The sequence below is a fragment of the Vigna angularis genome, chromosome 3, assembly GCF_016808095.1.
Source record: "Vigna angularis cultivar LongXiaoDou No.4 chromosome 3, ASM1680809v1, whole genome shotgun sequence".
NCBI classification, from domain to species: Eukaryota; Viridiplantae; Streptophyta; class Magnoliopsida; order Fabales; family Fabaceae; genus Vigna; species Vigna angularis.
The window spans coordinates 12,853,109-12,878,133 of NC_068972.1; the positions used below are offsets into that span (position 1 = coordinate 12,853,109).

A 25,025-nucleotide genomic window follows, 5' to 3' on the forward strand; every position below is an offset into this window, starting at 1 on the left:
ACATTTTAATTTGAAATTATCGTCTGCACTCTCCGTACACAATAAATCTTTCACTCCCAAATTTTTTAAGAACATATTACCTGTACCACAGTTATAGTTTTACCCTTTTAAATTCTTTTAGGAAGAGTCCTTCAATACCTTATTGAAATTTATCGATGAATTAAACTTCCCAAGGACATTATCCAAATAAAAAACTTACGAATAGAGGTAACATCTCATTCTTATCCTCTTTAATGTCATTATTGTTCGATGGATAAAAATAATATCTTTTGAAAATATTTAATTAAAACACACAAGTTTGTATTTCATTTTTCTATTTATCTTTTCTTATACTTTTATAATAGAATTTTGTGAGGTTTAGTTTGCATTTTTGTTGTATTTAAAGTTAAAAGACATGAGAGAGGAGTTTGTGCGATGTAAAATTTTTCACGTTATAATAATATTTAGTTAGTTGTCAATAGATAATAATGGTCATATGTTTTCTTTGGCTGTGGAGTTTCTATGTTATATTTTTATATTTATTGTTTTTATATTATTTTTCTGTTAGTAGTGTTATTCTATGAAGTAAAAGACAGTGATATTTTCATGAGACATTTTTTTTTCATTAGTCATTTATGTTAATGGAGCTTTTAAATTCTGAAAAATGTTATTTTTTTTCTAGTGGTGTGAAAACAGATTATCTGGTTCAGCCCACCATGAATTGACCACTTAATGAGCTAATTCAATCTAGCTTACTTATTAATAAGTTGAAAAAATTCAAACACAGTTTGTCTCACCACAGGTTGGTGGGGTTAAACGAGTTAATATACTCGCTCACATATTTACAAGTTTTTTTTCTAAATAAAAAAATATAATATTGTGTAATTTAAATCTAAATAAATTTCACTCTAAAATGATGTTAAACTCCAAAAACAACTCAAAATAAAAAAAGTAATATATAACTCAAATTTAATCCAAAAACAAAGTCAAAAAGCGAAAAAATAAGTTTCTAATATTAGTCATTTTTGTGTCACTTGTCTATTTATAAGATTAGAGTTTTGAATGGATAAAACATCTTCTTTATCTCCATTTACAATACAATAAAAAAAGTGTTAACAAATAATATTGAAACACAAAGAATAAATAATTAAATTAAACTAGGTGGTTTGGTGAGCCAACCTCGCTCATCACGGGTTCAACCAAGTAAAAAAAATAACATTTTTTTTCAAACCCAACCTAGCTCGAATCCATGGTGGGTTAAGTTGTTCCGTGAGTTCTAACTCATTCTGACAACACTATTTTTTTTCTACTGTTTAATTTTTTTCTTTTGATCAAACCTTCCATTCTGTTGAAAATTCAAGTGAATCTAAGTATCATGTTGAGTAAAAGAGAAAAGAAATTGAGCATCATAAGGGAAAACCTTATAAAGATTAAATTAGAAATTATGTCAATATCTTATATGTGGGTTGAACTCATGTCTCAATATTGATGTTATGTCTTTTCAATTATTTTCCCTCAAAAAAAACTATCACATAAAATAAACAATAATAATAAGGAAAAAAATCACAAACTTGTTATTTTACACTTATTTAATGTTGGAAGTTCTACATCGATTAAAAATAAGGTCAATTTACAGTATATGAGTAGGTGCAAATATCACCTTATAAACTGGTTTTGTAAGATCAGAGTTAGATTTAAAATTCACTTCTTAAGATGATGTGAGAATCATGAATTAAAGTCTATCATAACAAAAAATATTATTATTAGTTAGATTTATTGTTTCATTCACTATTATGCTATAAACTGGTTTTGTAAGGTTGAGTTAGATTTAAAATTCACTTCTTAATATAATATGATAATCATGAATTAAAGTCTATCATAACAATTTATTATTAGTTAGATTTATTGTTTCACTCACTTGTTAGTGTACCAATGTTGAAGAAACTTTTATTTTTATTAAGAAACTATTTTACTCTTACATGACATAAACTCTTACCTAAGAAGAAGTTACAATTATTAAAGATATATAAGAAAAAAAAATCATAAACTTATTTCTTTAATATGATTGATGGAACACAATAATATTATATATGCGTAAACCCTTTATAATTTTGTCTAGAGCTGTCAAAACGGATCATCTGGCTCAGCCCATCACGGGTTGGCTCACTTGGCTCACTGGCTCACTTAATTACATTTTTTTTAAATAAAAAAAAATTACAAACTTTCTGTAATTCAAATCTAAAAAAAACTCACCCCAAATTTCACTCCTAAGATGAGTGTTTAATTAATTTTGAAAATAAGGAACTTAAATAATTTTTTCAAGCAAAAAAAAATAATAAATATTTTTTTATAAAATTAAAATTAAATTTTAATAAAATAAAATTAGGTAGGTGGGTTGGTGGGCCAACCCGATCCATCACGGGTTCAATCCGCATGAACCGAGTTAAAATCTGACCCACATAAAAAAATATAATTTTTTTAAACCCAATCCAACTCAAACTCGTGGTGGACCGGATTAGTCCGCAGATTGTGATCATTTTTACAACTCTAATTTTGTCAAAAAGTCATACGACAACGTATAATACGACAACGATAACGATAACCATGGTAAAACAGCCATGAAACAACTACTACACGAACGTTAAAAAAGCTATTAAATTAAAATATTCCATTTGCATGGAAAATGAAAACTTGCGTGAGTGGTTTGTTGAAGTTTTGATCCAATTGACAAAGATTAGGCGAATGAAGACGAAAAGGAAAAGAGAGGAGAGGAAGAAACATTGAAGTTTGGAAAATGTGAAGAAACCGATTTAGCATTAAATTGCAGTAGCAGTAGTACTTTGGAACTTAAAAAAATAAAGCATATGATATGATGGGATGGGAAAGTGCAATTAGAGAAATGATGGTAGGTTGTTTCGTGAGGCATAATTCTCGTCTACCATTGCCAACTCCCAATAGAAACACCGAATAATCTTATGCCCAAAATTACCCATTTACTTGTACAATTTTAAAACCAAAGAAGATTGTGGTTCACATGGGACTGCGATTGCGAAGCAAAGGTCAAACTGCGGGGTGTTTGGTTTGGTGGGAAGTTGTGGCATTTAATTTGAGAGAGGAATAGTTAGTTATGGAAGAAGCTGTCCAAACACGGAATAGCGTAAGCAGTGACTGACTTTGAACTTCAAGTCAACTCCTTGAGACGCTGAGTCAGACCTTTATTTCACGCTTTCATTTATTCTTATTTTCAACCTCCCTCACCCATTCATACTTATCATAATTGCGCCATCATTTTTTTAACTTCTCTTTGAATTTTTCTGCGACCGTCAAAGAAAAAAAAATTAAATATATTTTTATCCCTTAATTTTTTATTTTAAATTGATTTAATTTAGTTTTCTAATTTTACATCCACTTCATTGTTGTAGAGATTATAACAAGAGTCATTATCCACCGTTACTGATGTTAGCAAGAGTGATTATCAACCAATAATGATTATCAACCGATAATTAAAACAACTGACTGTCAACAACCATTGAATTATACAATTCATTGTTATCTTTCATTATTATTATTATAGACTAGCAATTTTTGTTAACAACATACAATTGAAATAATAGCATAAGTAGTGAGACATAATATGAATGTTTTCAACTACATTTGCAAATTAGACAATCTCCATATTCACGATAAAACACAAGGTTGTTTTGAGCTAAGATTAATGTTTTGAACCTAAACAAAATTGAATAAGTATTTGAGTCGATTTGATTTAGTGTGAGACCTACGAGAAGATACAAACATATGTTAGTTAATATATGTATAAAAAAATATACATAAGCCATTGTCATTAATGCTTTTATATATCACAATGAAAGCTTGAAAATAACAATGGGATCATATTAATTAAGCTGATAGCAGTACATAGAAGCTGAGATGTCTGATATCATTAAATGGTACAGATGAGAGATGATTCCTCAATGATTTTATAGCATTTTAATGACAAACACAAACCCTACTGATGATTATAATAGTAAGAGGCAAAAATGGAGTTCAATAATGGAATAAATTAAATACAAATGCCCATTTTCAAATTTATTTGGCTTTAAATGTTGATTAATAAAACAAAAACTTGGCACTATTATGCACCATAATCTTCTAGTTTTTTGTTCTCACTACATTACATATACTAATTCTTTTCATTGTAAATATAAAAAGTGTAGTTTATATACTTTAACTAATATTAAAATATTTATTTTATAACTATTTATTCTAAAAATGGCAGACTAAAATGTTATTCGTAATTAATCATGTATAAGTTTTATCCAGATATAAAATAAAACGAAATAAACAGCTAAAAGAAGTGAGACTCGTACTTTTCTTAACCTTTTAATACTTTGTCTCCCGTCTTCTTTAAGAATTATTTTCACTTTAAAATAATCATGTAAGGGCATATTAGTGGCATCCATTTTTACATATTAGTACTTTTAAAATTTTATATCTAAAATTTATTAGAAATAAAAAAAAATGAAAATTTTACTTATTATAATGAGTTTCACTAATGATTTTATAGTTTCTAGTCAATTTTAACTAAAATAGCATGCAAAATTGTGGTACAAGGTTTTTGTAATCTTAAAGTGTTGGTTTTATTTCTCTAAGAGAACTAGTATGCATTTGTATATGTGAAGTTGAATCCCTAATGAAAAAGATCGTTCTTCATTATGTTTGATTTTTTTTTCTTTTTATAACTTCGTTGTGATGATCAACGTGAAATTTTGATGACACAAAAAAAAAAGCGCATCTAGATTATAAAGCTCCTCTTAAATGTAAATAGAAAAAAAAATCTTTTTAAGTGTGTCATTTTTATGTTGATTCAGGGTTAAATTTTAGAATTATAAAAAAATTATATTAATAAAATGAAAAATTTCTTGTCAATATTATATTAATACCTATATGACATCATTTTTGTATTTTATTTATTTTAAATATATGAAATTAATAAAAATTGACACTACAAACGTTTTAGTTTTTGTCCAATACTATTCTTATAGTTTTTAATATTTAATTTAAATTTATTATAAACAAATAATTATTAAACTAAAATAGTTTTGTTGTCTTTTTTATTTATTTGTATTTAAAGTTTAATGTACACCATCTTCTATACTAATTATGTTAGTTTTCAAAAGAAGAAATAAATTACACCTGTTAGGTTAGAAAAGAAGTTTATGCACTAATTCATTCCAATTAAACTAATTAAGATAAAAAAAATTGTGAAATTTCACATCATTTTGAAGTGATATAATACAGATTTTCTATTAGTACACACTATTTTTTTTTTTCAAAATATACTTTCAAATATAATAATTTATTTTGTAGACAAATTACACAATCTTTAAACTATTTAATTTTTGAAGATTTGGTTACATGAGTGAAAGGGAGAAGACATTCGAAATATAGTTCATAATTTTGAATTATAATACAAGGTGAGGCGGCGCGCGTTGTTTAAATGCATGAAAGTGTTTTATATTGTGTGTGTGAAAAGTAAAAAGGAAAAAGAAAGAAATAGTAAAGTGAAAGAAAGAAAGGAGACGTATAAACATAATTTATTTGTTTGTTTATCGTTCACCAATCAATAACGTGTGATTTTGACCGAAAAAGAAGACTGTTTACCAATCTACAGTAGTAGGACTCCATTAACACGCATGCATGTGGGTGGTATGCCAGTGTTCTACCCGTTTCTCTGAATCAATCAGAAAAGTGGCAAAAGCAGCAATAAAAAGGAAAAGACAAGGCTAAAAAACACGTACAACTCTCAACCCAGTTGGCTTATTCAATGCCCCCTCATGTAACAATTAAAAGTTCGTTGGGGTAGTTGTATCCACTATCCTCCCCCTTCCCCTCTTCCCTCTCTCCTCACACCCTTTAAAATCCTTCCATCTTTCATCATTTTCCAACCATTCATCTTCCTCATCTTTTCTTCTCATTCTAACACTCTTGTTTACTTTCTGCACTTCCATTCTTTCTTTTCTTCCTCCAACTCATGGCAGATCAAACCCGGGATTCAGGAACCGTTTCCGTTGAAGCTTCACGAGAAAGAAGGAATAAGCTTCCCAACTTTCTGCTATCTGTCAGACTTAAGTATGTCAAGCTTGGCTACCACTATGTAATCTCCAATGCTATGTACCTTTTGCTCATTCCCTTTATTGGGGTGGCTTCTGCTCATCTTTCAACTTTCTCTTACCAAGATGTTGCTCAACTATGGGAAAACCTAAAGTTCAATCTTGTCTCGGTCACTCTATGTTCTAGTCTGATAGTGTTCCTTGTTACCTTTTACTTCATGAGCCGTCCAAGAGGTGTTTACTTGGTGGACTTTGCCTGTTACAAACCAGAGCCGGACTGCACCTGCACAAGGGAGACTTTCATGGACCGGTCTGTGAAAACCGGGGTGTTTTCAGAGGAGAATTTGGCCTTTCAGAAGAAAATACTTGAGAGGTCTGGTTTGGGGCAGAAGACATACTTGCCTCCGGCAATCTTGAGTCTCCCACCAAACCCGTGTATGGCTGAAGCAAGGAAAGAAGCGGAGCAAGTAATGTTTGGAGCTATTGACCAGCTTCTGGCAAAAACTGGGGTTAAGGCAAAGGATATTGGAATTTTGGTGGTGAATTGTAGCTTGTTCAACCCCACACCATCTCTCTCTGCAATGATTGTGAACCACTACAAGTTGAGAGGGAATATCCAAAGTTATAATCTTGGTGGCATGGGTTGCAGCGCTGGCCTTATCTCCATAGACCTTGCCAAGCAGCTCCTCCAGGTTTGTTTGCACTTTAAGAAAATCTTCCCTTCCTTAATCTCACGATCGACCTGTTATGCTCATGATTATTATTAAGCTATCACTTCATATCTGTTCGAGTTTTGACTGTCTACCATGCATGCCTCTGTGGTCTATATCTTCATGTAGCAAAATTAAAAAAAAAAAGGAGCAAATTATTTATGTAACAGTATGTTCAATAAAAACATCAGGTGGGACCACAAGTAGGGGAAATGTTTCTTGTGGCAATTGTTGCCCCAGTTGTCCACATGTCCAGTTGGTCTTGCTCATTGTCAATTTTGGTGGCAGTTTTGTTAGGTCATCTATTTTGCCATCCAATTTAATTAATAGGGTCCGAGCAATCCAATAGAAATAGACCCTTTTGGATGTTCTTACATCTCTTAACAGTCAATAGTTGTACACCGGCACTATTGGGGGAAATGAAACTTAATCTCAAGTTAACACTCAGTTGTCATTACAGTGACTGGGTCAAATTAATTTTTATTGGTGGTTTTGTACATGTGAATTCTTTTTTTCTTTACTCGGGATAAATTTAAAAAACTAATATTAAGTTCTTTTGTGATTACAGGTTCATCCAAATTCTTATGCCTTAGTGGTAAGCATGGAGAATATCACTCTGAACTGGTATTTTGGCAACAACCGGTCAATGCTTGTTTCAAATTGTCTCTTCAGAATGGGTGGAGCAGCGGTCCTTCTCTCCAACAGGTCTTCTGATCGCAGAAGAGCCAAATACCAATTGATCCACACAGTGCGTACTCATAAGGGTGCAGATGACAAATGCTACGGTTGCGTTTTCCAAGAAGAGGATGAGAAGAAAACAATTGGTGTGGCACTCTCAAAGGACTTAATGGCTGTTGCTGGAGAAGCCCTGAAGACCAATATCACAACACTTGGGCCATTAGTACTTCCGATGTCAGAGCAGCTCTTGTTTTTCGCAACTTTGGTGGCTAGAAAAGTGTTCAAGATGAAGATAAAGCCCTACATCCCTGACTTTAAGCTAGCTTTTGAGCACTTTTGCATCCATGCTGGAGGAAGAGCAGTGTTGGATGAGTTGGAGAAGAATCTGGAGCTCAGTGATTGGCACATGGAGCCTTCAAGAATGACTCTCAACAGGTTTGGTAACACTTCTAGCAGTTCCTTGTGGTATGAACTGGCCTACACCGAAGCTAAAGGGAGGATCAGAAAAGGTGACAGGACTTGGCAGATAGCATTTGGCTCTGGCTTCAAGTGCAACAGTGCTGTGTGGCGTGCATTGAGGACCATTAATCCTGCCAAGGAGAAAAATCCTTGGATGGATGAGATTCACGACTTTCCTGTTCATGTGCCTAAAGTGGCAACCATTGGTTCCTAGCTTGAACCTCTTACTTTTTTTTCGCAGAAAATTTAATTATTTCATATTTTCATAGTTAATCTTAGGAGGTGTGCAAATTAGAAGAGAAGATTCATTCCACCAGATTTTCTGCTTTCGCAGTTTCTTTGATCTTGTTCTAGTGTGTTGAAATTGTAAGAGTGTGCATACAGTTATATTGTCCAATGAAACATTTTACACATTTTTTTCATAAAATGTATAACTTCTTCAGAATGAAAAATGAAAACTTCATAAGGTTTAAGTTTTCATCATTGCTAAACCTCGAAACTCATGCACTTGATCAGGAAAAACCAACTGCTAAATAGAATTATTTTGTAATGATACGTGAAAATATATATTTACTGTAAAATAAAAGAAAATAATATATATTTATTATTTATTTCAAGTCAAGAAGAAAATATATACACAAAAAATTAAAGCAAATAAGAAATAAAATTCATATATATATATATATATTAGTAAAATATTCAGTCTTAGTCTTACATCATAATAATAAAATAATGAATAAAATCGAAATATTCAATTCAACTTTCGTAGACGTTTTAGAATGCCCATTCGTGAGTTTTGAAGAAGCAATTCCTTCATTCAGAATTGTCAGTGTCAGTGTCTTTGATGAATGTCTGAACAGTCATTATCTCATTCACAATTTAAATTTCAAATTCCACGCTGACTCTATCTATACCAGATTAACATTTTTTACTTCTTCATTTTTCGGCTTTATTTCTTCTCATTCTACAATTTTTCAACTTTTTTTTTCTTCTCCCTGTACAAGTTTCCACCTTTTTGTGGGCTATTCTTCTTTTTTTTTTTTTTCCTTTTCAGCACAAGAGTTTTGGATGATTCTATTTCTCCCACAGTTATTGTAAAGAGATAACGAAGAAGATAACAAATGAAACAACAATAAATAAGATGGGAAGTAATTCAACTTTCTTTTAGAATGATCCATACTTTTATATTAAAATGGGTCCCAAAGAACAATATATACTGCGAGAGATAAAACAAGCCTCTGTGAATATGTCATATAAAATGTATCCTTTAGTGCCTGGTTTAAAACCTAAGAAAACAACTTTAGTGACACGTTTATCCAATAACAAGTCTCAATTGTATGTTTCTTACATTTCTCACAATACTTGTTTTTGTTGCTCAATTTTCCAAGATTGTTGTTCTTGGTTGCCCCAACAGGTAACTCATTATTATTTTGGGACTTAAGAGGATCATTGGATTGAATAGCAAAAGCAACAAAATTTTGAGAAGATGACTGAGAGGGGACAGAAATGAACTCACGCACATGATGTAGAATCATGGAGAAAGTCTTCGCAATCGATGGCATTGGATCCAAGATCATAACTAGAGAGTGGACTTATGAATAGTCATCATTTAATCCACAAAGAAATTTGATAACTACAGCTGGGAAAGAATACCGCAAGAACAAGTTATGGGGAATGTGCAGAGGAGAACACAACGATGTAATTCCATCACCTTGTTTGCAAGACTAGATTTGATCTTGAAGATCCGCTACTCGAAATTTTTCAGCATGAGAGAATCGTTCTTTCAAGTTTTTCCATATGTCAAAGGCATTATCTATCCACATCACAAACTGTTTGATAGTTGGTCTACGTGTTAACCATGATATCACCGTACGATTACACCGCCGCCAAGCAAAGGATTGATGGAACAAAGAATAAGAAAGATATGTTTGAGCTTCTTATTAATGAACTCAAGTTTAGAAGAGTACAAGAGAATAACTTTATAGACCTATGTATTAAAAACAAATAACAGAAAGGGAGACCAAAAACTGATAACTAACACAAACAGTTTTCTTAACTAACATGTATATCTATCTCTAATACATTTTGATAAAATATTTATTTAAATCATAATCAAGTATTAAATCCAATATGGTATACTTAATTAAAAATTATATTAAAGTTACAACATAATTATATTTATTTCTATCCCAAGTCTTATATTGCTTAGCCTTAGAAGTAGAGACAGTTTAAATTTATATCTTGGATTAAAACATGTCTTTGATCATACTGTTTGAAAGATGATTGTTTAAAAGACCTTATACTTTTAGTAGAAGTTGAATAGAAGAAGTTTAGATTGAAATTTAGTCCACAATCTATTAATTAATGTCTAACTGAAGAATGTTTCAATTAAAGTTAAGTTCATAAAACCTTGTTGAATCAATAATGTTTCAATTGATATTACATTGAGATTGAAATGATAATGTTCGATTTTAAAGTTACACTAAAGATATATTTCAATTGAAATTGTTGTTGTCTTAGTTAAAATTGGGTAGATAATATTTAAAAATTGATACTCACCTAATGGCGTTTATGATGATTAAGTTGATGATGACTTTAATTAAACTGAACTTTTATATAATTGAAAATTAATCAATTATACTTGGTTTGAGATCATACAAATAATTATACGACAATATATATATATTTTTTCAGAATTATAAATTTTTTAACTATTTATATACGTATTAACCGTGGTTATTTAGTCTTAAAATAAACTGGAACATATTAATTAAAATGATGACGAATATTTTAAATCAAAACATTTAAATTATTTTTAATTATATAATTTAGTTAAATAATTATTTATTATTTTATACCAATATGATTATTACATATGATTTTTCTAATATATTATTAACTTTAACTTTTTATTGTTTTTTTTATCCAACGAGTTATTTTATTACACTTCTTTTTAATTACGTACACACATGTACTTTATTTGTCTTTTTGTGTATAAAAGCATAACTTTTTATGAGTTATATTACAACAAGTCAAAATTAATAAATTAAAATTATAAAATAATATACAGAAATCATTTTACTAAAATTAACTATAAAAATATAACTAATTTATATTCCTTTATTAAAATCCATAACGTTTAAAAGTAAATTATCCAATTTTAAAATAATAATATTTTAAAAGTAATAAAAATCTTAGCCATAATATTATATAAATTTAAAAAATTTGTCCAAGATTTCACATCTACTCATTATAAGAAGATTTTATAATATATAATATATGAAAAATTCATTATAACATGTGTAAACTTCACTTTATATTTTATATTTTGTAAGATTGAATTAGAAAAAAAACTCATTACTTCTTAATTTGAGTATTAAAGTCATAAATTTGAATATGTTCTAATGAATTTTATAATATATAAATGGATACAAATCTTACTTTATAAGTTAGTTTTTAAAAATGAGTTATCTTTCTGTAACAATGTCAATCATTTTATATAAATGGGTGTAAACATAAAAATTAATGCATTTGTGTGTTATATTTTTATTAAGTTATGTTTGATATATATTATAACAATTTTTAATCTCAAAATGTATATATTTCAACATAAAAAAGAAAAAGTGTTAGAAATTTCATATCAACTACAAATAAAATTATTTTAATATATATATATATATATATATATATATATATATATATATATATATAAACCTCACTTTATAAGTTATTTTATCATATTGAATTAAAGTTAGAATCTATTTCTCAATCAAATATATTAATTAATTACTTTATTTGAATGAGTGTAAACGCGTACAGAAATTTGTTTACATGTATCAAGTTAAATTTTATATATATTATAACACTTTTCAATGTTATATTCCTCTCTTACTTATGAATCTACATTAGAAATTTTCAATAAATGAATAAAAACTACAACTCCAAAACTTCAATTAATGAATAAAATAGTTTAAAAACAATATTTTTAATAATAAAATCAAATAGTAACAAATAGAAGTAATAACATTAAAAGTTACTAATTTCATAAATTAGTTTGTTACTTCATTGGAGGATCATCATTCTAACCTCACTAATTTTTCAATAAATTCTATATAAAAGTATGAAAATTATAAATAAATATAATTTACTAGACCAGTGTAGGAGCAAAGCTTAGTTGTACCATTTGAATTTGCAATAGAAAAATCTGTAGTGCAAGCTCTCAAAATTTGTCTTTCCAATCTCAGAAAATAAAAAAGAAACCAGACATATAAATAAAACATAGAAAGCGTGCAACTACTTTACAATTCTCTTTAATAAATTATTTAGTTACATCTAATTAAAATATCATTAAAAGATACTACCACTATTTATTTTGAGTATACTAATACAGTTATAAAATAAATAAATAAAAATGTGTTGAAAAAAATAGATAAAAAAGAATATGTCCTGCTATCTACTTTTATAAATAAAACAATCTAATTATTTTAATTTAAAATATGAGTGTAAAAGATATTTAAACACGAAACTTCAATTAAAATTAATTTTTAAAATAAAATTTATATTTATTTATAAATTTATCTTATTTTTAATTAAATAAATATAAGGTCTCTAGTTTTTGGGAGAAATAAAAGTAATTTGTGAATTAATAAGTTTATCCTAATATTAATGGAAAAATATGTTTTGACAAAAAAAAGCATTCATATTGTATTAATGATAATGGTAAAATATTATAAAAAAAGAAATTTTTGTATTTAGGAAAAGATGAAAGGTATCAAAGAGTAGTGAAAAATGAAAAAAATTTGTTGTATTTCTAAGTATTTGTGTGAGATAATAATAAAATATAAGGTTTAATTATTTTCGAAGTCCTATTAGGTTCTTGATACGTGATACCTCCTTTAATAGTATTGGTACATAACTAACAACAAATATATATAAATTCTCATTATCATTTTTTTCTTTTATAAAGCAACGACAAAAACTTAATTGCTTTAGTTTTTTTTTAAAAAGAAAATATAACTGAAAAATTAAACAAAATTTTTCAGCAAAATTACAAATCTCACAAATATTAATCCTACTAGACAATAACTAACCACCAAAAATTTGAAAGTATTAAAGACAGAAATGTGTATGAATATTTTGAAAAGACGGGTGGTGTTATTTGTAATTGTGCACGGAGTGGGACATGTGATTAGCTGTGTACAACAAATATTGCAGTAAAAGTGGGCCTGAATTTGCTAACACCTTTCGCCATCGACAAAATTTCTTCTACCCTTTCATCCAATCCAATAATGTCAAAAGCAAAAAACTAAACATGCCAAAAACCTACAATCAAGGAACACAAACAAACATAATTACTGCCATCATTGCCCTTACTCCCTTCTTTCTACTCCTTTTGCATTCACGTTTGCATGTGCAGTTTTCAGTACCACCTCAAAATCCTTTCATTTGGGTAGGTACATACAAACTACACTCTACCAATTTTATATCTATCAATGACAACATACTGTTGGAAAACAATACATCTTACTCAAACGGGACTTTTCATTATTCGTTAAAACCTCAATTTAAACATCTTCATAAATTACTTTTAGTTCTTTCAACCAACCAAGTGGGTGATGATTTTCTTCAAACAGCAAATGCGCTTACTATCATAACAAAATTGGAGGTTGCTTTTTCTTTTCTCTTTTAAAGAAATTGATACAGTAACCAACGTTTTAAAAAGGTAACCAATTTACATCCAAGTTTTATAATGACAACGTGGAAAGGGGAAGGTTGGCACCACGAATGCAATTAAAACTGTAGATGATTGCATAACCAAATCATTTAGCTTTAGCCTAACATGTTAAACGAGTTAGAAAACATTACTTTCATGCTCCACCGTTACAAAAGAAAAGTTATTGCACACAATAAGACAGATTCGCTGATACAATTATGTATACTCACCATCAAACTATTTTAGATTCTTGCCCAGCCTCATCATCATCGCTCACTTTCAGTAAGTTTTAATTCCATTCATAATACGGAAATAATAGATTAATTAGGTTAGCAATGCATATAACTTTTATTCAACGAATTTAGTACCGAGATTATATCTATCTGAGACAGTGATATTTCCAGCATATCTTTTTTTATTATTATTTTATAAAAAATTTAATTTGAAAAAGTGTCTGTATTTTTACTCTCGGTGTTCAATTATTATCGGTGTACAGTGCTGTAGATAGTTTCTTGGCTTTAGATATTTTTATGATTAAAGATGAATATTTTATTTAGTCAGAGAAGAATACGAGTCCTTCTTGTTGTGCATGAGAATCATAGCAGAATCCATTGCCACAGTTTAATAAACTCAGGGAGTGAAATCAAACGGTGGAAAAAAATAATATGAATTAATTTGGTCTTTGAAGTAGGGAAGTGAAAAAATAAAATAAAATGATAAAGCATCATCAGATATGATACATAGTAAGTAAGAAAAAAGAAAGAGGAATTGAAGTAACTATGCAATGTATGAAGTGAATTCAATCTAAAGCATTGGGGCCAGCACAAGCCTTCAAAACGGGGCTCCAAATCCACTGCACCAGAAACTTTCTTCCGTTTCTACCGTTGATATTGAACGTTCTTCCTTCTCCATCTTTCATAACGGACCCGATGTAACCACCTCCACCACCCGTTCCGTACAAGCCCTCGCAGAGATCACCGATCTCGGTGGGTGCGGTGGGGTCCTCGCCGGCGTACCAGGCGTTCACCAGGGGGTTGGAGGAGAGCTCGGCCAGCTCGTGCCCGATGACGCTGATCATGCCGTCGACGCCGACGTCGCCATTGGGCGGAGTGAGGTGGCCGGGGCCGCCTCCGCCCATATACCCGGGGACCGCGAAGGGGTATGCGCACACCTCCGGGCACTGCTTGCCGGAGTTCCCAACCCAGGCGTAGGGGAGGGTGTAGCCGACCTTGGAGGGGAAGGTGAAGTAGTGGAAGCCACAGACGGCGCGGCAGAAGTCCTCCATGGTGACGTCCTCGGCCGTGAGGATCAGGTAGATCCCGTTGCGATGATCGACGGGGAAGGGCTTGGCGCGGACGGCGGTCGCGATGACCTCCTGCACGGATAGGCGCGTGAGGTGGGTGCCGTGGGAGTAGAGGAGGTCGGTGTACTCGCCGGCGATGGAGATGGAACGGGAGATGTTGGCGCCGGTCTGGTCGGTGTAGAGGGAGACAGTTTGCCACCAGTCGGAGACGGAGGGAGAGGGGGCGGCCCGGCGATCGGAGGCGGAGATTGAAAGGAGGAAGTCCTTAATGAGAAACTTCTGCGATTGGGGCCACTTGCCGTACCAGATGAGGTAGATGTTGATCGGGGAAGACAACACCGGCCCCATGTGATATTTGAGCTTCACGAACTCCGAGGACCCCTCGAATCGCTTGGAGGAAGAGAGGGTTCGGAGGGGTGGGACCTGCGGGTTAAAGAGAGTTGGGTTTGTGTTAAGGGTTTGTGTCTGCATTTGCATATGGCCCTCTTCATTTTTTGTTGTAGTTCTGCAATTGCACACACCAATTAGCAGGAACAGGAAGAAGAGCAAGTTGGGGAATAATGGCATGGTGATAACTGAGCAAGAAAAAGAGTGAAGGAGTGGTGTGTGATGTGGGTGAGAGTGAATATGGTAAGAAGGATATTTATGTGGTTTTCAAGTGAAGGAGGGAACATGGGCTGGAGACAGCTGCCATGTGTGGGCGCACTTTTCTCACCAAAATCAATCATAAATATCTCTTTCATCTCTCTCTCACACTATTGTTTTTTTTTTTTTACATTTGTTTCTGTTTGTTTTCGAAATCTTGTTGAATAATTAACCCTTTTAGGCCTTTTACTAGTTTACTTTACTCTCTCGTTCATAACAGTAGGCATGTTACGTTGCTTTACTTTACTCACTAGTGGCACTTTTGTTTTCTATTTTTTACTACTTTACCCCCTAAGCTTGGTGTTGGGGGTGGATGAAGGATGGGGTCGTTCTGCAGCAGAAAGTACGTCCTTGAAGTTGAAACTTGAAACCCTGGCCGTGATCCATGGAAAAGATTGGAACTTGGTTGGTGGGTGTGAAAAATTATGAGGTGATAGGAATGGTGTTGGGGAAGAGGTGGGCATGTTGGGATGCTGGCAGTTGCAGATGCGCATGGTACAGGGAGACAAATAAGCGAGTCGCCGTGAATGCCTCAAGTGGGGTTACAACTTACAAGGTTTCTTTCTCTTCTTTTTCTTACTTTAGCTTGTTTTCACATTTTCCCTCGCCTCAGATTTCCATTTTTTCCTTCCATTTACTTGTGGGAGTGTTGAGAGATGTTAGAGCTTGGAATCTGGGAACTGTGTAATACCGAAGAACCCTTTCTGCACTTTTCCTTTAGCTGAAGAAGCCTTTTTGGGCTCCATCTCTAGCAGAGAACCGAGAAGCATTCCCTTTTGATAACGTTAAAGCTCTTGTCTACTTCACATTTCCTATGCTTTTGTTCTTTAAAACAAAAATTTCAGTTCCTAAGTGAAGCTATCTGCACAACCTGCTTGAGCAAAACGACTGGCGTGCTTACTACAACTCACAAATGTTGTTTATAGAAATTTAAGTTAAATTCCTTAATTATGCAATAAGATTGTAGTATATGTTTGGATGAAAAATTTGTAGGCGAAATTAACCCGATTGTTATTCAGGCTATGTTTCCGGCTTTGTTTTATCTTGAACCCTGAAATACTTGGAATCAGAAATATATCTGACGTGTTGGTTTGTGATGAAGAGAAAGGAACAGGTATGAGTGTGAAGTTGGCGAGATAGCAAAAATTGAAGTTTGTTTGGGTCTTTCCTTGACAATTGATGCATCCAAGGTTAACAACTGATCCCATCCATGTGTAATTTCTGCTTACCGCTGAATTTGTCCTTCAGTCACGGCGTGCACCTTGTCTAAAAGAAATCATTAACTTATCTGGAATCAGTTAGTGGTGCCCAGTGCCCACCAGCATGGTGGTTCCACTTAAAATAATTAAGTTCACTCACAGTACGTTCCGAACAAACTTCTGGCCCATTTTTCTGATATGACACGGTCATCATAATTAATGAACTAAATCCCAGTTTAGTCTTTTAAACTCAAGAAAGAAGTGTCATCACTTTGTTTCTATAAATAATTTTGACGTCAATTTAGTTCTCTAGTCATTGATAGTTCCATCAATATCTTTTTTCGGTATACTGACAGCTTATATTTATCTTTTTTCAACTTATTTCTTTTCTGTTTTCATTTCTTCTACTTCTTTCACCAAATAACCTCAAAACCAAAGACCTATATTGATACGTTAATAGTGATCCAGAAAACAAATTGATATTAAGTTCACATGAGAATGATGTAAAATTTGTGTGAATAACTAAAATAGTGACACTTTGTATTTTTGGTGACCGAAAGGGAGGCTTTCACTAATTTATATATTAATTTAATACCAATTTTGGTTCCTAATTTTGTTAGTAGTGTTTAAAGTGGTTTCTTATTTTTGAATTGTTTAAGTTGCATATCACAATGCAATTGCATATAATCCCAAAACGTAAAATTCAAAAATAAAATCCCAATTCAAAAACTCTAACCCTCAAACGCAAATGAAAACCTTAAAATTTCTAAATCACAAGATCACTGAAAAACTTCAACCATTACACCATCAACCTGTAAAGAAAATAAAATAGAAACTCAATCCAAAGAAAGAAACTCAACATTGTGATGTCATAATCCCAAAAATAGGATATCAATTCAGAGCCCTAATATGAATAGAACTAGAACAAGAATAAGGAAAGAAGAAAGATTTCATGTGATGCCAATCCAAAAACAAAGAAGAGGAAGGAAGATGGTGTTTCCTTGCACGATAAGGAATCCACACTGTTGAGTTTGTTCTAGAAAAAGGAAGTTCCGAAGATGGAAGCCAAAGAGTTTCTAAAACTCTGATTAAGGTAAAGGGTAAAGTATCATTTGAAATTTGAACTAACAAAAGGGAAATTAATTAGATGACGAATTTTATCATATTCTTCAATCCCAAATCGATTGCCATGTAATGAAAAATTAGATAGGTCACTATTATCTAAGGTAGACATTATGTCGTTAGTATTTTTAAAACCATCAACAAAAAGAATCAACTTGAACAATTTTTATAAAATATGGTATCATTCTAAACAATTTAAAAATAGAAAAATGACTTTGAAAAAAAACCAAGGGATATTAAGCTTTTATATATTTTGTATTTTTTGTAGGGAAGCTAATAAATTTAAGTTTCATTGCTGGGTGTGGAAATAAAAGAACAGAAAAATGTGGATTCATCTTGAACAGGGTCTGAAAAATTATTGATCGATCTTTCACAATCACATCAATAGTTCAAAGCTACTTTCTGTATCACCCAGCTGTATTACAGGTCGTTGTGCCATATGTTATCTATGCTAATAATAGCAGGGTGATTCTTGTTATACACAACTCTGCAGTGACAGGGTTATATTAATTTGTAGGTCATGTTTTTGATGTCTAAGGGTCTCTCTGTATAATGCATAAATGATGAAGCCTTTCATGTGTACGTATCAGAACTTGACTCTAATATTTGGCCATTGGAGCTTATGGACGTGGATACTGCAGCACGATAACTTAATTACATACGCATTTTTTCTATGCAGCACTTGGCCTTTATTACCTACCTGTTTTTTCTTATGCCATTGCCATATTTTCCAACATGGAATCAGAATAACTTTCATATTGCATTTGGTTCAAGATGCTTATGGTCTATAGGATATTATTAAATACTACAACGAATAATTTGTCTTATAGTGGGTAGTTCAACAACGCATGGTCCTATTGGAAATTGGAAGGCTGGTTTTGTAGTCAAGAGTTTAGAAGATAGAGCATTCATATGATTATTTGAAAAGCACTAACGCGAATATAGAATATCCAAATTGGTTCCGTAATTAGTATCTAATATTAATTAATATTTTACTTAAATTAGAGGTTTTGGAAAGATTAAAAAACAAGGGGAAAGATTTTAATGAAAAAAATATGTAAATTCTCATTATCATTTATATATATATATATATATGAACAGACAATGTGACTCAACAGTTAAGAGTCACTTTAATCCAGTTTGTGACTTCTCTTAAACTAAATGACCGTATATGTTAAGGTGTTTGGTACATTCATGAAAGATTATATGTGTTGTGGTATGAAGAACGTTTTTTATTTTCACAATATGATACTTGTAGCCTATAACATGCCACTTGCAAATATTGGAATAGATAAATAATATATTCTAATTCATAAGTAGTTTGCAAATGAAGCATGATATTCTTGTTTCTGATGAAGACTTAGAAACCATACTTTCCATTTTGCTCTACCATGAAACAAGAGATGAAGCAAAGAAGAAGTATTGGGCCAAGATATTTTGCTCTACACCAGTACATCCTTCCCAATCTGTGTCAGAATAACAAAAAATTTGCAATGATTATATGTTTGTGGTGAAGGTTGAGATGATATATTTTGGTTGAGTTTTAGTGTGACATTAACAACCCACTTATCAGTTATATATTGGACATAGGCTTTACATTAATGGATCTGTGGATCTCTTTCTACGATTTTCTTGATATTTCGCTTCCTGCACTCCCCTTTGCATGAACAGAAAAAGACTAAAATACCTTCACTTACTATTGTATCCGTTGCTGTCATTGTCACCACTGTAGAGGAAGAAGAAAAGAGGAAAACCTGCAAAGGAAGAAAAGAGAAATATAAATTGTTGTGAAAAAAAAAATAAAAACTCATTCTGAAAAGTATTTTCAAACACATTTCATATATTCTTGAAAGTTCATTAAGATATTATATGCGTTTTAAAAAACTTGTTCCAAAATAAATTTTATGCATTCCAAAAATCCCGTTCTCAAAACCCCCCCTTCCATAAGTCTTACTTTGGAAGATCTCTTCTGAAAAACTTGTTCTGAAAATTTTCCATAACAGGAAACGTGAAACTCACTTTTACAAAAGGTAAAATGTCATTTTGAAAATTTGAGGGTGCACAAAGAAATTGTGGAAGTACAGAAAGAAAATGCCTTTTCTACGATCCGAATATTAAGCCCACAAGGAAATCTAATGAAGTGTGGGTGAGGCTAATGGGCTTTGGGCTTCTTTAGTTGCGCAATTGTAAATCACCTGCTTGAGGAAAAGGGGAAAACAGGGTAATGAAAGTTAAAAATGACGAGTGAAAATAGATGAAAAAAATAAATAAAACCTAAAGACGTTTTTATTGAAGATAAACAAAGAAAAGAAAAAGATGTTAAACATACATTAATAACACCTTTTTATGAAAAAATTAGTTTTAATCTTGACCTATAATCTAAAATTTTATTAATTTTAAAAAAAAAATATTATTTGGCTAGGTGGAAGTGAAAATATATTCAAATAAAAAAGCAACTTGTATAACCTTTGCTTGGATTTCGATTTTTCGTTTTAGATTTATAATTCCAAAATAAATTGCGCAAAATATCTTGTTTTCTTTCTGTGTAAGTACATATATGTTTTTTTGTTAGACAGTAGCTACACAATGTACACATGCCAACATTTCATAACTACACTATTCAAATTGTCAGCTTGTGTACATTGGCAGCAAGTAGACGACTACTGAGTACTGCCACCATTAATTTTGTTTAGAACTAGTTTAATTTATTACGTTAAGATGCTGGTTTTTTCAGGTTAATAAATTTATTGATGCAATAGTTGGTTTCAAAGATAGATATAAGTGACCATTATTTCCTAATATACATTTTGTACTTTAAATAAGTACCATCTTCTAAAAGGTTGAAATATTAAGAGGAATTCACTACACAGTACTTTGAATTGTACAATGTAAGACAGTAATTAACTCTGGTGAGCCATTTGATTTGGTTGATAATGTCAAGGTCTAAACTGCAGCTTACGGAGAACTTCACGAGTGTTTAAAATTTCAACATTTTATGTAACATGACAAAGGAATCCATGTGGGAAGAAGCCATAAAAAGCTGCTAAACCTCTTCTTTTAACTTCTTGAATATTGTGGGATCTAAATAGAAGTGTTAAAATGATTAATTTACTGCATTATACATTCTTTGGCTTTGTCACTTGTGGGTTCCTTTACTATTATATTCTGACAAATTTTGTTTAGTGGGGTTATTTACTACAGAAGTACTCAGTTTTTTAGGCATATCTCTTATATTTTACTCAGAAGTGACATAGTTGTTGCACAGTGTCAGCTTGGTTGCAGGGTGTAAGTAATGATTTTATGGTTCCTGTAGAGCATAATAAATTAGCTGGGTCTCTAAATTGGTGCTCAATGAGGATCAAACTTATACTATTAAACTGGGTCTTCTAACATTGATGCTTTTATCAGTAAGTTATAATCTTGTTTTCCAAGTGTGCTTTAACACTGTTTAATTGCCTACTAAAAGTATTAAAAACTGTATACATAATAGTCAACACAGTTTCTAGCTTTTCACATCATTCTCTTGAACATGGCCCAGCCAGCTACAGACTAATCTTATCAGGACCACTTACCTGTTTGTTAATCATGAAACAGCAAAATGTATTATCATGCTTTATTCTTACCTTTCGCAATATTAATTATGCGAACCTTGTTTTCCCTTATCAACTGCTTGATGGGTTGATTCTGCATCATAACTAAAGCTTTTAACATCATTATTGCTGATTAATGTTTCTGCAGTAGGTGCTTTTCTTGATCCTGCAAATCCTTGTAGCATTAGCTATTCCTGTATGTTGAGGTCATAAGAGTAATGGGACTTTTTGTAACATTTCATTTTCATATTATCATAAAAGTATTATATAACTTCTAAATTAAACTATTTCTTCATGTTCTTGATTTTTCAGATTACTCTGATATGGTTTGTGTTTTTATAACCTCAAATATATGTATATACATTTGCAGTTAGTAAATCACAGTCATAGACTTAAAGATGACATAAATTTTTCAAGGGAAATGCTCATCTTTCTTGTCTTTATCTGTATCTGTTTTTGTATGATGGGTGGGGTACCATTGTAACTAGTTTTAATAACTGAACTTTTAAGTTAAAGTACTTTAAGGTAAAGTGGTCGTCAAATCAGAGGCATAAGTGGGAAGAAGTATTATTTTACTGCTGTGGGAGCACAAATTTTATTGTTGAGATTCCAAACTCACTGAAGGGAAATTTAAGATGCTTTGGACAACGCACACAATATATACTTTTAAGTGTTTCAGTCCATGCCAAGCATGGCTTAATTCATCATGATTTTGTGTAAATACTTTCAAAAAAATTAATCACAAAAACCTCTTCCTGCTTTGTTAAATTGCTTTCAAATGAAAAAAAATAAAATAAGGGTATTGGGTTTCAACTTCCAAACTAAACAAGTTATCTTCATAAGGAATTTGAACCAACCCAGAAACATAGTTCGAGGTTAAGTTTAATGTTGAATTAATTGGCTGAGACACCTCACACGGTAGAGTACTAATGAGATGGAGATCAGTGCACCAATTACATTTCAGTACCAACGAAGCATTGCCTCAAAAGAATAGTCTCCTCAATAAAAAAGAACACCCACTAGTGACTAGACGATGATGCCCACATTATGACAAATTAGAAGCTGAACCAATTATATAGCAGGTAATTGGTTTAATTCTGTGTGTTGAATACTCCAAACATTGTTATCTTACAAAATCTTGGTGGCACTATGAGTACCCGAAAAGGTAATCACATAGTATTGTATAACACAGTTGCTGCTATAAAACAATTCTGGTCTGTGTCAATGTGACGTGACTGCTTCTTTGGCATGTTCCCACCAACTCAAAATAAATCCTTATGATCGGCGTGGAATTGGAAAATAAAGTTGCCAGTGGTAAGCCTTAATTAGGAAATTAATGATCACAAAGTGGTAATTGCATTTTGACAAACATGTCTCCGGCACAGTGCAAACAAACAACCACGATGGAAGCACTAGTTCTATCCCAAAGCCACAAGCTTTATATGGAAAACATTATTCCTTTATATATTATTTCAGATGAATTCTTTTATTCAACTTTATTATCCTTATCATCATGAAGAAAGAGAGTGGTAAATACTGAAGGGTTAAATAAGAGATATTGTAGATAAAAGTATTGATTATCTTGAATTCTGGCAAGACCCTTTGAATTTCTTACTTGCCATCTGCAAATGTCATTTATTGTATTGAGATCACACCACTAGTTTCTAGGATTCCTTTAGCTTAAAGAAGGCAAAACTTAAAAGTAAGCATAATGTGGTGAAGCTCATGATCCAAGTGAGCCAAGGCTAATATCATTACTTCTTTCTGGTTTTCTCTGATTTCTGTGATGTATCCTTTCCTAAAGCTCTGATGCAAGCTGTCTTCTACTCAATAATTTAATGAATCTTTTGCCATTTCCTTCTTCATCTTCACAATTATTGCTTCATCACACACACACAACAATGGGTGTTTCAGTTTCAGCAATGTCAAGACAGATCCAAGGGGAGAAATTAAGAAGAAATAAAATTATATTTTAAATATGATTCAGTAGCACAGCGATATACTAAACAAGTAAGCATTTAGTTTCCTCAGAGAGTCATAATAGGCATTATATCTGAAAACTCAGAACTGAAAGAACCATTACTACTGACAAAAAATGTAGAAAAGCTTTTACTATCTCTCTCTCTCACTCACTCACTCACTCATTGTGTATGCATTTAGAAATCAATGTTTTGCCTAATGCAACTAATTGCAATGGTGATTTAGGTTTAGAAATGTTTGAAGAACTTGTAAATGCAGTTGCTATAAAGAAAATTAAAGAGATAGTTGAGCAAAAGAGATGCTAGAAATTGAGAGGGTAATATTGATTTTGTTTGTCCTTGTGTCTTTCTCCAATTTGACATGAATATTGTGACATAGTAGAGTATTTGATTAGATGAGTCAGTGGTTGATTCCCATTCTCCAACAACATTAATTAGTCAAAGTCTTGCGCACCGAATGGGCTCTGGCCCAAATAGCACCAAAGTTGACTAATAAATGTTTGTTGACCTCCATATCACAAATACTTAATATATTAATTAATTTTGTTAAGCTAATCGTGGAAATAGGTAAAAGGAAGTATAAAATTGATTGATAATATATTTTAAATCAAACCTATGTTTTTTAAAAATTATTTTATATTATCAACATATTGTTAATTTTGAATAAAAAATTCATTTACTGATTAACGGATAGGGGGTTATCTAATGGGTACGTGATATGAAACTATTAAATATATTTTATTGAATTTTAACTTCTAAAAGTTTTTGGACAATTTTTTCGTAAAAAATTTTAAGAGAAAAAAACACTTGAATTAAATAATTTGTTCAATCAGGTTCTTAAATGTCAACAAAAAAAAAACTTTCATTAATAAAATGTTTTTTTGAAACATTTTTATAACACGGTTTTTATTTATTAACTAAATTTATTATGATTGCAGAAATTGTATAACTTTTTAAAATTTATGTGGGATCCAACTCCAGTATTAATTAATTGTATAAAATATTTGGGAAATGACTGTTTTTTTAATAATATCCTTAATGAATATAATACATATGGTAATAACTCACTCTCTGTTTATTGTGTGTAATTCGTAAATTTAAGAAAATATAATAAATTTTATCTCAAGAAGAAAACTTACACAGCTTGATTTAATCTGTTGTTATTAGGATTGAACATAGTTTTGGATTTTGTAACACATAAATTTCTTTATCTCTATAAATATTTGTGTTGTTGTTTCTTTTTAAGTTCCTTCGGTATCATCTATATATATGATTAGATTTAGTAGGTTATATACTCTTAATATTTTTTCACTTCAATGGTGCTTGGATTTCTTAAATTTAATCATCATCCACAACAACTTAATAATTTGATGAACCTAACATCTCAGTTTATATTACTTAAATTAGATAGAACTTTAAACTTGATCTAATAAGTAATACCAAATTAATTTTTTCTGTGATACAATGTCAAAGAGATTACTTAATTTATTTTTAAAATAAAATAAAAAATGTGTTTAAGTTTTGTCCTAGGTATATTA

At 31.4% G+C, this 25,025-nt stretch overlaps 2 protein-coding genes across 2 annotated transcripts; one reads left to right on the forward strand and one right to left on the reverse strand.

Moving 5' to 3' along the window:
* Window positions 1–5,910: 5,910 nt before the first annotated feature.
* On the forward strand, window positions 5,911–8,363 carry LOC108324122 (3-ketoacyl-CoA synthase 11). Its single transcript, XM_017556954.2, has 2 exons — window positions 5,911–6,781; window positions 7,368–8,363. Exons 1-2 carry the CDS (start codon window positions 6,011–6,013, stop codon window positions 8,148–8,150), a joined length of 1,554 nt encoding a protein of 517 aa, XP_017412443.1. The 5' UTR covers window positions 5,911–6,010; the 3' UTR covers window positions 8,151–8,363.
* A 5,937-nt stretch (window positions 8,364–14,300) lies between these two features.
* On the reverse strand, window positions 14,301–15,642 carry LOC108326654 (protein EXORDIUM-like 5). The gene has a single exon (XM_017560258.2). It carries the CDS (start codon window positions 15,517–15,519, stop codon window positions 14,449–14,451), a length of 1,071 nt encoding a protein of 356 aa, XP_017415747.1. The 5' UTR covers window positions 15,520–15,642; the 3' UTR covers window positions 14,301–14,448.
* Between the last annotated feature and the right edge of the window lie 9,383 nt (window positions 15,643–25,025).